We start from the raw sequence: 12212 nt of genomic DNA on the forward strand, positions 1-12212 counted from the left end.
TGAGATAAGAATCTTACTATGGAGCCTAGTTTGTCATCAAATTTGTGATCTTCCTGCTGTAGCCTCCCTACCACTAACATTATAGACATGAAAATTTAATTATTTCTAACTCTCCAAACCTACCTTTCTTCCTATGTATTTTACTGCCTAGTGGGGTTAAAAGATTTGGTTTTTTTTTTTAAATGATTTATGTGTATGAGTGTTTTTGCCTGTATGGGCCTGTGTACCAGATGCATGTCTGGTGCACACGGGGCCAAAAGAGGACATCAGATCCCTTGGAACTGTAGTCACGACTACAGAGAGTTGTGAGCTACCATATGGTGCTGAGAGCTGAACTCAGTCCTCTTCAAGAGCATCAGGTGCTCCTAAGTGCTGTGCCATCTCTCCAGCAACAAACTAAAGGCTTTGAAAATGAAAACTGGGCAGGCCAAGGAGATTGTTTGGTTAACAAAGTGCTAGCCACACAAGCATGAGGGTCTGACTTTGGATCTTCAGCAACCATGCCAAAATCTAGCACGGCAGCATATGTCTATAACCCCAGTGCTGGGGAGGCAGACAGGGCCAAGCCCTGGGGCCTGCTGGTCAGCAAGTCTAGCAAAAATGGTGAGTGCCTTGGGTGTGGTTGCATACTCCTTTAGCCCTAACACTCAGGAGCTCTCTGTGAGTTTGAGGCCGGCCTGGTCTACAAGCTGAATTCGAGGACAGCCAAGAAATCCTGTAACAAAAAAAGAAATATATGAACTCTGGTTCAGTGAGAGACTTTGTCTTAAAACAGTAAGGTGGGGGAGCCGGGCAGTGGTGGCACATGCCTTTAAACTCCAGCACTCAGGAAGCAGAGGCAGGCAGATCTCTGTAAGTTAGAGGCTAGTCTGTTCTACAGAGTAAGTTCCAGGACCAGTTCCAAAGCTATAGAGAAACCTTGTATCAAAAAAAAACAAAAACAAAAACAAAAACAAACAACAGCAAGATAAAGGTAAGGGACACCTGGGAAGACAACCGACGCTGAGAGCTAGTAATCATATCTGTTCACACACGGAGAGACACAGCTACCCACTCATAAACAAAGAACAGGAATTATGTTTTCACCCTGAGCCTACAAAACAGCCTTCCATGTGCTCACAAGTATCCAGTGAATATCTGACTGGGAGATTTTGACCATGCTAGAGAGCTTAAGTGTTAAGTGAATTCACGCACTGAAGATCCTACTTGTGAGAGCGGTAATTCTGCGGCAGCATCAAACAGAGAGCACTTCCTGTTCAGCACCTCGCACCAGAAAAATCCCACCTGCCACACATCCCAGGAACTTCGCACAGTAATACTTTCTCTATGGCGATATCTGTTTTCTTCACTTCCTATCCTAGATGCCCTATTCACCTCTAGGATTAGCCTGCTGCCTTGAGGTCTTCCATCCTAATAAGTGAGAAGAGAAATGAAATGCAGGCTACTAAACATAGACGCAAAAGCAAAGAGTCTCAGCACTAGCCAGTTATCAGCTCAGGACAATATGGCGAGATCAGTTATAAAGGCAGGACAGCAGCCTTCAAAGGGCAGAGACCTGGGGAATGCCAGTGGAGGCTCTTGGTCTGGGTTCCACCAGCCCCATTCAGAAGTGACATTCCTTCATTATAGTATGGTCCTTTTAGTCACCTAGGTTGAATCTGTGGGATGATTCCTGACATCCCCACTTCCCTTTCCACTCACCAAATCTGTTCAAAGGCCCCATCTTTTCTTCCCATGTCACCCCTCCTACACTAGCTTCTCACCACAGCCACATTACAGATTCCTATCTGGCCTCCCTGTTCCAACATTCCTCCTTCAGGTCCATCCATTCACAGCAAACGACAGTGATCTGTGTATCCCAGCTGTCTGGGCACTTCCACTTTTAGCACTCGTGTCTAATCTCGGGAAGTTCCTCGGTTCCAGACTAACTGAGACAACTAGTCACACACTGCAAGGAACTTAAAATCTCCCCCAAAACAATGCTGACAGCAAAAGCAACAAAACACTCAATTAACATTTATCATTAAAATAAACCCTTAAATTGGGCCCTAGACATCTTCTATAGAATGCAAAACAGTGCACATAACCAGGTGTAGTAATACACCTGTAGTTCTAAACAGTGCACATAACCAGGTGTAGTAATACACCTGTAGTTCTAAACAGTGCACATAACCAGGTGTAGTAATACACCTGTAGTTCTAAAAGCTGTGTGGCTGACACAGGATGATTGTCATGAGTCTGAAGTCTACACAGTAGATCATATCTCAGAAAAGAGAGATAGAAATAAAGAAATGAAGGAAAAAGAAGGGAGAAGAGAGGAGAGGGAAGGGGAGGGCAGGAGAGGGCAGGAGAGGAGAGAAGAGAAGTGGAAGAAGGGAGGGGAGAGGGAGGAGAAAAGCATACTCTGCTGGGAAGGTAAATATGAGCATTAGGCCGGGCTTCTGCCAGCCTTGTGAGTCCTTCAGCAGGTCACTCAGGATAACTAGAAACTGCAATTTCCTCTTCTATAAGTTAAGAAGCTAAGGCTAAGCTTCCTTTCAGCTCCCACAATCTCTACCTCTACCGCTGGGAAGGCAGTGATAACTCTCTGCCTTCCCAGACAAGGGAACCCATGCTAATTCAAGCCGTGTGGGAGTTCTCAGCTATGCAACTTTGGCCTTTGCTTTCTCCCCTTCTCTTCCTACCTGAGTGTTTCAAAGAACAACATAAACTTTGCTTACAAAACTAGAGCTGAGGGAAACCCAGGTCTGGCCCAGAGGATTCCACCTCGACTTTCTAATTATTGTACACTTAGCAAGTCCTACAATGGTCTTTCCAAATCTTTTCTGTGTGAGGCTTCTTTAGTCCAATTAGACTAAAAATCTTTCTGAACTTTTATGATTCCTTTGCAAAATCTTAGAGACATAGCAAATAATAGCAAGTGTCATGACAAGTAACTGACTGGGAGACTAATTACATAATCAATTATGCAACTAATTGTATAATCATATAATCAATTATTCAATATGATTATATATTCCATATGTAATTATATACAGTGGCACCTGTGAGACAAAGCAGAAATGCAGGTGACTCTCAAACTCTTTGTTCCTTACACAAGATTCTCCAATGTGTCTCACAATTCAACAATTCACTTAATCCTTGAAGATTTACTAAGGCTCTCTATGAGAAGACACTGTGCCGATGTGTCACAGGTGTTAGGGAGATGGAAAATAAGTGGAGGCCTGGGTCATAAGCAATATCTCTATGTCACAGAAATCATCAACTTCCAGGTGGTACCCCAACTCCAACCTTTTAGTAAGACAGAAAAACTCAAGTGTCATGCTGGGCACTGGTACACACATCTTGAATCCCACCCAGCACTCAGGAGGCAGAGGCAGGTGGATCTCCTAGTTTGAGGCCAGCCTGGTCCACAGAATGAGTTCCAGGACGGCCATAGTTACACAGAGAAACTCTGTCTCGAATAAAACAAAAAACAAAACAACAACAACAAAAAAGCACTCATCACCTGCCACCCAATATGTCTCTAAAATTAATGTACAACTACTTCTACTAGCCTGCAGAAAAGAATAGCCATTAAAAATAGGTCAGTAAGACATATTTTACAAGCAAAATATAAGTTTAAGACATATTTTCCAAGAATTATATCCTGACCAATGTATAGAGTCCCTAATCTCTACTTAACTGGGATTTTGTAGTAGAACATATAAACATCTTTCTTTGGTATGGTATAACTGTTGTCTACCCCTACCCCCATTTGGCCTTGGCAAGTAACGATTTCTAAGGATCGATTCGGCTGGAACCTCTGTCTTTTCAGTCCACACAACATGCAGCACACACACTCCCTTAATTAAGTGGGGCTGAGACTTGAAAAGTGTCACCTACGACAGTGACAAACAGGTTCATGAGCAAATGCGGGAAGTAAATCAACCGAACGGTTTGCAGAGGGAGAGGTCGAGCTGGATTGAACTGGGCTGAGCTGGGTTGAGCCCAGAATGATTCAGGCCCTACCACAGAATGGGTGTCTCCCAGGATGACTTGGTAGGATAATTAAAAACCCTATAAATAGGATGGATTTTCAAGTCTCTACCATCCTCCCTGGCTCCCGAATCTTCTGCTCACTCTTCCTCAAGCAGGTAAGGCATGCATGCTGGAGCAACAGCAGAATCCACAAGTGTGGTTGGCAGAGACGGGTCCTGCCGGTGATACTCTTGGGCATCTTTCTGCTTTCTTCTCAGGGCTCTGTTTTAGACTGTGGTGGATGCTAGAATGGCCTACCTGTAAGTCTGTGAGATGTGGGCCCTACAGATCCCCAAACTGGAAGTCTGGATGCCGATCGCTGGCTTTTCCATAGTGCAAGTTAGACCAGACTCTGGGCCATGGGGACTCAGCAATGTTCAGTTTCGCTATAAGAAGTGGTCACAAAAGACTCAGCTTGTCCCATGAAATCTGTTATTTGTCATTTACGTGTATAGGCATTGTTGCATGCCTATGTTTTGCAGTTGGGGTTTCATTTTCAGAAGCCTATGAACATAGGTACTAGAATTTTTGTACCACAAGAAGGAATATTGGCATACAGAGAGCAGAAGACCCTGCTGCCCAGCACAGCCAGTGCTGACCTATCTGACTATGCACTGCTTGTCCTGTGTACAGTGTGTCCACTTGCTGTTTATCTCTGTACATTTTTCCCATTTACTGATTACATTTAATAAACAGGTAAAAGAATTTTCTAGAAATGAACCTCTCAGAAAGACTTCTTGGACCACTGAAAGAGATACTTTACCTTCTTCCTTGAGTAAAGGCGACTCTTTAGAAGACAGAAACTCTTCAATGGCATGCTTTACTGTGGCAGGAAACTACACACACTATGCTGACCTCTGCCCACCCCCTTGGGCTGTCCTTTATTTTTGTTCTCACGTGAGAATCTCAGTCAAGAAACTCCTACCCAGAGTAGAAACTAAGGCATGTATATATCGACTACACATGTATAATCTCTTAAGCATTTGCCTCTTTCTAGCAAAGAAACCCTTTTTAAATCACTGTCATGATAGTGTACGGTATTTGGAGCCTCATTGTTGATCACGTAATGACTAGCCTAAAATTACGGCTAAAAAGGGACTCTGTGGTTGTTTAAACCTCCTTCCCAAATCCAAGAAACTAATCCCTGGAAATGTTGACTCCGTGTCTTCATCCCAAGAATAAAACAAAACCCTTTCTTTCTTTCTTTTTCTTCTTCTTCTTCTCCTTCTTCTTCTTCTTCTTCTTCTTCTTCTTCTTCTTCTTCTTCTTCTTCTTCTTCTTCTTCTTCTTCTTCTTCTCCTTCTTCTAAGATTCACCTGTGTTTGCCAGAATGCCTGAACTTCTTAGCAGCATACTCAATGTGAGTAAGGTATTCCAGAAATATGCTGAACACCATGGGGAATGCGCTTCATTGAGCAAGATGGAGTTGAAGCAGCTGCTTCTCACTGAGTTTGGAGACATCCTTCGGGTAAGATACTCAGACTCTTGATCCTGTGGAGTGGGATGCATGACTCTTATGTCTGCATCCAGGATATCTTATTAATATTTTGTTTTATTTAGTCATTCTCCACCAGTAATGTACTGGTAAGCACCTTCTAATTCAAACAGCTTCTCAGTAGTTCACACACACACACACACACACACACACACACACCCTTCTTTGTATGTGAACAAAACACAGAACAACTTCTAAGTAATGGAGAATAACTTTTTTAAAAAAATTGCTATTCATATTTTCTATATGTAATTCTGTACACACACTATCTCATACATTTGTCCATTAATTCATTAAAGATTCATTGAGTGCCTACTCCATGCTGGCACAATCCTAGACTCTGAGGATACAAACACAAAGAAAACTAACTTCTTTTCCATTGAGAGTGTCACAGTGTAGCGAGAAAGAGGTATATAAACAGGCAGGCTGTACTATGTAAAAAGATAATAATTTAGCCGGATGGTGGTGGTGCACAACTTTAATCCCAGCACTCAGGACACAGAGGCAGGCAGATCTCTGTGAGTTTAAGACCAGCCTGGTCTACAAAAGGTAGTTTTATGACAGGCTCCAAAGCTACAGAGAAACTCTGTCTTGAAAAACCAAAAAGAAAAAAAAGATAATAACTTTCTCAAATGATTCAAATTTGCAATTAATATAGTTGTCTGTTCCCTGGTCATAACCCCCATTGGTTCATTAAGGGATGAAGTTCAGAAAATAAACCAATCAAAGATTAGAACCAGAACAAGCCACTTAACAATAATAGTTTCTCAGAAAGAAGGAAGGAAAGAAGGAAGGAAGGAAGGAAGGGGGGAGGGAAGAAGGGAGGGAGAGAGGGAAGGAGGGAGGAAAAGAAAGAACAAAAGAAAGAAAGAGAAAGAAAGGAAGGAAGGAAGGAAGGAAGGAAGGAAGGAAGGAAGAAAGAGAAAGAAAGAAAGAAAGAAAGAAAGAAAGAAAGAAAGAAAGAAAGAAAGAAAGAAAGAAAGGAAGAAAGAAAGGGAAAACCTGTTTGGGAGTGGATTGGGGCATTGAGACTGATGTATAATCCAGCATCCATAAAAGGACATTTGGGGGTTTTTTTCCTGTTTTTCTTACAGAGACCAAATGACCCAGAGACTGTGGAAACCATTCTGGAACACTTGGACCGAGACAGAAATGGATATGTTGATTTTCGTGAATACCTCTTGTTGGTGTTCCAATTGGTCCAAGCTTGCCATCGTAAACTAGATAGTAAGTCATGTGGAGGTAGAACTTCCTCCCAGAAAGAACAGGGTCAGAAAAGAACACAGAGCCATAAGTTTTCTGAAAACACAGGCAGACAGCCTAGGCAGTCTGAAGGACAAAGTCAGAATGTCCAACAAGATAAGGACTCCCACCAGGGTCAGTCAGAGAGACAAGATACAGATTATAGCTCTGATCAGTCTGAGACAGACGATCAGCACTCTAGCCCTGATCAAAGACTGAGTCATAAATCCAGCAACGACCAACCCAAAAGTCAAGGATATATCTTTGCCTTAAATCAGCCTGAGATCCCAGCTCAGGTTTCTCATTATGGCCAGTCTAAAACATTTGGACGACAAAGCAGCCATGGCCAGTCTGGAAGACTCCGACAAGATTCTTACTCTAGTCAAACCAGTCAACAAGAAGCTGGTTCTTATGAACAATATGGAAAGCAGTATCAGAAATCAGGCAACAGGCAGACAGACAGACAAGCCCAGAATTCTCGCTATGGTCAGTCAGACAAACAAGAACATAAGTTCCAACATGGTCAGACAGATGGACAAGGTCAGAGCAAAGGCCAGAATTTTCATTATGGTCAGACAGGCATTAAAGGCCAGAGTTCTCACCAGAGTCAGATAGGCATTAAAGGCCAGACTTCTCATCAGAGTCAGACAGGCATTAAAAGCCAGAGTTCTCACCAGGGTCAGACAGGCAATAAAGGCCAGAGTTCTCACCAGAGTCAGACAGGCATTAAAGGCCAGAGTTCTCACAAGGGTCAGACAGGCATTAAAGGCCAGAGTTCTCACCAGGATCAGATAGACAGACAAGACCAGAGTTCACGTTGGCATCGAACAGACAGTCAAGGCCAAGGTTTCCAGTATGATCAGACAGGCAGACAAGGCCAGAGTTCTCACCAGGGTCAGACAGACAGACAAGACCAGAGTTCACGTTGGCATCGAACAGACAGTCAAGGCCAGGGTTTCCAGTATGATCAGATAGGCAGACAAGGCCAGAGTTCTCACCAGGGTCAGATAGACAGACAAAACCAGAGTTCTCACCAGGGTCAGACAGACAAACAAGACCAGAGTTCACGTTGGCATCGAACAGACAGTCAAGGCCAGGGTTTCCAGTATGATCAGACAGGCAGACAAGGCCAGAGTTCTCACCAGGGTCAGACAGACAGACAAGACCAGAGTTCACGTTGGCATCGAACAGACAGTCAAGGCCAAGGTTTCCAGTATGATCAGACAGGCAGACAAGGCCAGAGTTCTCACCAGGGTCAGACAGACAGACAAGACCAGAGTTCACGTTGGCATCGAACAGACAGTCAAGGCCAGGGTTTCCAGTATGATCAGACAGGCAGACAAGGCCAGAGTTCTCACCAGGGTCAGATAGACAGACAAAACCAGAGTTCTCACCAGGGTCAGACAGACAAACAAGACCAGAGTTCACGTTGGCATCGAACAGACAGTCAAGGCCAGGGTTTCCAGTATGATCAGACAGGCAGACAAGGCCAGAGTTCTCACCAGGGTCAGACAGACAGACAAGACCAGAGTTCACGTTGGCATCGAACAGACAGTCAAGGCCAAGGTTTCCAGTATGATCAGACAGGCAGACAAGGCCAGAGTTCTCACCAGGGTCAGATAGACAGACAAAGCCAGAGTTCTCACCAGGGTCAAACAGACAGACAAGACCAGAGTTCACGTTGGCATCGAACAGACAGTCAAGGCCAAGGTTTCCAGTATGATCAGACAGGCAGACAAGGCCAGAGTTCTCACCAGGGTCAGATAGACAGACAAAGCCAGAGTTCTCACCAGGGTCAAACAGACAGACAAGACCAGAGTTCACGTTGGCATCGAACAGACAGTCAAGGCCAAGGTTTCCAGTATGATCAGACAGGCAGACAAGGCCAGAGTTCTCACCAGGGTCAGATAGACAGACAAAGCCAGAGTTCTCACCAGGGTCAAACAGACAAACAAGACCAGAGTTCACGTTGGCATCGAACAGACAGTCAAGGCCAAGGTTTCCAGTATGATCAGACAGGCAGACAAGGCCAGAGTTCTCACCAGGGTCAGATAGACAGACAAAACCAGAGTTCTCTCCAGGGTCAAACAGACAGACAAGACCAGAGTTCACGTTGGCATCGAACAGACAGTCAAGGCCAAGGTTTCCAGTATGATCAGACAGGCAGACAAGGCCAGAGTTCTCATCAGGGTCAGATAGACAGTCAAGACCAGAGTTCACGTTGGCATCGAACAGATAGTCAAGGCCAAGGTTTCCAGTATGATCAGACAGGCAGACAAGGCCAGAGTTCTCACCAGGGTCAGATAGACAGACAAAACCAGAGTTCTCACCAGGGTCAGACAGACAGACAAGACCAGAGTTCACATTGGCATCGAACAGACAGTCAAGGCCAGGGTTTCCAGTATGATCAGACAGGCAGACAAGGCCAGAGTTCTCACCAGGGTCAGACAAGCAGTAAAAGCCAGAGTTCTCACTGTGATCAGTCAAAGATTGGGAAAACTGAACTCCAAGGGCAAAACAGGTCCTTCCAAGGAACTGATAAAGCAAGAAGAGACTCATACGTTGAACAATCTGGAAGATCAGGAAAACTAAGTCAACAGACTTCAAGAGAAGAAGTGAGTCAAACCCAGAGACAGAGATTCCAGGATAGAAGGGAGCAGCAAACCCACCACCAGGCATGGAAGCTTGAAGAGGAGAATAAGCACAAACTCTTAGCTCTGATACAGCAAGAAGAGCCATACCACCATGAAGAGTATGACTGGCAATCACAGAGTAGCGAGGATGGCCATTGGGAAGAGGAAGGGCATCAAAGTTGGGATGGACACAGTTTTGAGGAGCAGGAAAGGATATATGAGATGTAGAACAGACAAGCCCACAGAGATGAACAATGCCATCAGGCATTGTTTCTACAGGATAGGCAAACCTCTGTAGATGAGCAGAACCAGAAAAGGTAACACAGACAAACTCATGAAGAAAATCAAGATCATCAACACGGTAGACAAAAGCATGAAGATGAGCAAAACCATCAAGGAAAAAACAAACATCAAAAGCATCATCAACAATGGGATAGACAAACTCATGAAGAAAATGAAAGGTATCAAGGATCCCAAGATCAATCTAGAAACTTCCCCAACAAAGAAAAAAGTTACATGAATGAAGATGACCAGAGCCAAGGATCCCAGGGAAGACATTTCTTTCCAACCCATGGTAGTGGCAGGTCCCAAATAAGAGAGCAATATGAAAACCATCCTACCAAAACAGCTAATTCCCCCAGCCCCCTCTATGACTACATACGAGAGCAAGCAATGTACTAGTACTGGGCTGCATGAGTACCAGAGGTGAAGCAGTTTGAAGCTAATGAAAAAAGTTATATGTCAGTTCATCTTTGTTTCTGTTTAAAAACCTGAAGTTGTATGTCATCTTTCTCTTTTTTATCTGCCTACTAGAATCCTTTTGAAGACTGGTATAGTACCTACTTTTTGAAATTTCACTTCCTTGAGTAGCAATTCTAGGGTTATTGGTTGGGTGAAGTAAATTAGGTGAACTAATCAATCTTCATTTTGATCACTTTGTGGGTTTAAATCATTCCTAGTTTGTTTTCAGTTTAGGTGATACTTGATTGAATCGCTGAATGGTAGAACATTCTTCCTAAAGTTTAAAAATGGGAAAAGGCACACTTAAGATTTCTATTACATTTGAAGAAAGAGATTCTGGACTTTGGTGGGCTTTGGCTGCTATGAGGAAAATATCAGGAACCCCAGGCATTATAGTCTGGACTTTGATGAAGAGCACTGGGAAGCCTCAAGGAAAGAGAGAGATCACTGATACCAACATCTCTGATGCCTAGGCTCCTGTTCTTCTGTTGCTGGGTCATGAGAGCTGAACTGACCCCTACTAATCCATTACATACAGAGAAAATATATTTCATCTCTTTGAAGATCCCTGGTAGCCCAAGTTATCAATTCTGGAAACTTTTTCAACAAAGACCATGTGTAGATCATGAAATTATATCAAAACACTTAATAAATGTTTGGTGAGCAATGATATTGATGGCGTTTTTCTTCTTCAATATGGAAATATGACCTTCACTTATGGGCATTTTCTAAGAATAAATCTTCATTTCTTAGGATTGGAAAGATAGTCCAGCAGCTAAAAGCACTTGCTATTCTTATAGAGGTTTCTGAGGGGTTTGGTTCCTACACTCATGTGTTGGCTCATAACTGCTGTGGAATATTTCCTTTGTACACTGTGAAGATTTATCGCTGTGATTGGTTTAATAAACAAGTTGACTGACCAATAGCTGAAAAGCATAAAGTTAGATGGGAAAACCAGACTAAGAGGATGCTGGGAGGAAGAAGGGAAGAGAAAGTGGAGATGTTAGTCAGCCACTGGAAAACAAGATGTGCTAGAGGACAGGTAAAGTCACAAGCTATATGGCAAAACATAGATTAATAGAATGGGTTTATTTAAATGTAAGAGCTAGTTAGTCATAAGCCTGAGCTATTGGCCAAGCATTTGTAATTAATATAAGCCTCTGAATTTGAGAACTGGCAGGTAAGATAGAAACATCCATTTACATATAACCATCCATAACTCCAGTTCCAGCTCCAATTCCAGTTCTGAAACTCTTTTCTAACCTGAAGAGAAACAAGCCCACATGCAATGCATATAATATATGTGGGCAAAATACTCAAACAAATAAAGCAAAATTAAAATTTTTGAAGACCTCATTTCTTATCTTCTAAAATATCTTTAAGAAGCTGAGCATGGCGTTTTGTCCTTGTATTCATAACTCTCAGAGGGCCGAGACAGGAAGATCTCAGTGAATCCTAGACCAGTCTGACCTACATAATACTTTTCAGGCCAGTATGGAAAACAGAATGGGACATGGTCTCAAAAAAAACAAAACAACAACAACAACAACAAAAACCTACAACAACTCTATTTGTTCTCTGAGTTTCTGAGCACTTAGAACAAAAATCGTTAGAAACAAATACTAAATAGCCAAAATGAACTTAAGTGCTCATGAAGGGGAAGCCCAGTCAATCACCTTGTTTGTAAGGCGTGTCCCCCCTAGGCTAATATTTACTTATAAAATCTTGCGGGTATGTGGCCCACCCTCTCTTTGTTTCCTGCGCTTTGCTGGAACTCTGGCTTTGTAAGTTTTCCCCTTTTCCTCCTCTTATTAAAGCTGAGTATTGTATAATAAAGCTAATTTGGTTAGTTCCAATTGCCGACCGACCACACCCCTTTATGCTCATCTACACATAATTTTTGTCTCTCTTCTCCACCATCCGTTACTTTTTGCACTTACCACTCATTTGCTGCCACACTGAGATGGCCATTAAGTCCTGCCAGCCCTACATCCTCCCTAACTCCAACACTCCTGCTTGGAAAGATACTAATGCACATCTGGCACTCCTACTGTAAGGAGCTTGAGTAAATATAGGCGGAG

The 12212-nt window shown here is 43.2% G+C and overlaps 1 protein-coding gene across 1 annotated transcript; it reads left to right on the forward strand.

The window, feature by feature from the left end:
• Nucleotides 1-5350: 5350 nt before the first annotated feature.
• Nucleotides 5351-10071, forward strand: Rptn (repetin). Its single transcript, XM_042054128.1, is given in 2 exon segments — nt 5351-5488; nt 6610-10071. Coding segments are annotated over 2 exon segments (3600 nt in total).
• The last annotated feature ends 2141 nt before the right edge of the window (nt 10072-12212 follow it).

Source organism: Arvicola amphibius, chromosome 14 (assembly GCF_903992535.2).
Source record: "Arvicola amphibius chromosome 14, mArvAmp1.2, whole genome shotgun sequence".
Lineage (NCBI taxonomy): Eukaryota > Metazoa > Chordata > Mammalia > Rodentia > Cricetidae > Arvicola > Arvicola amphibius.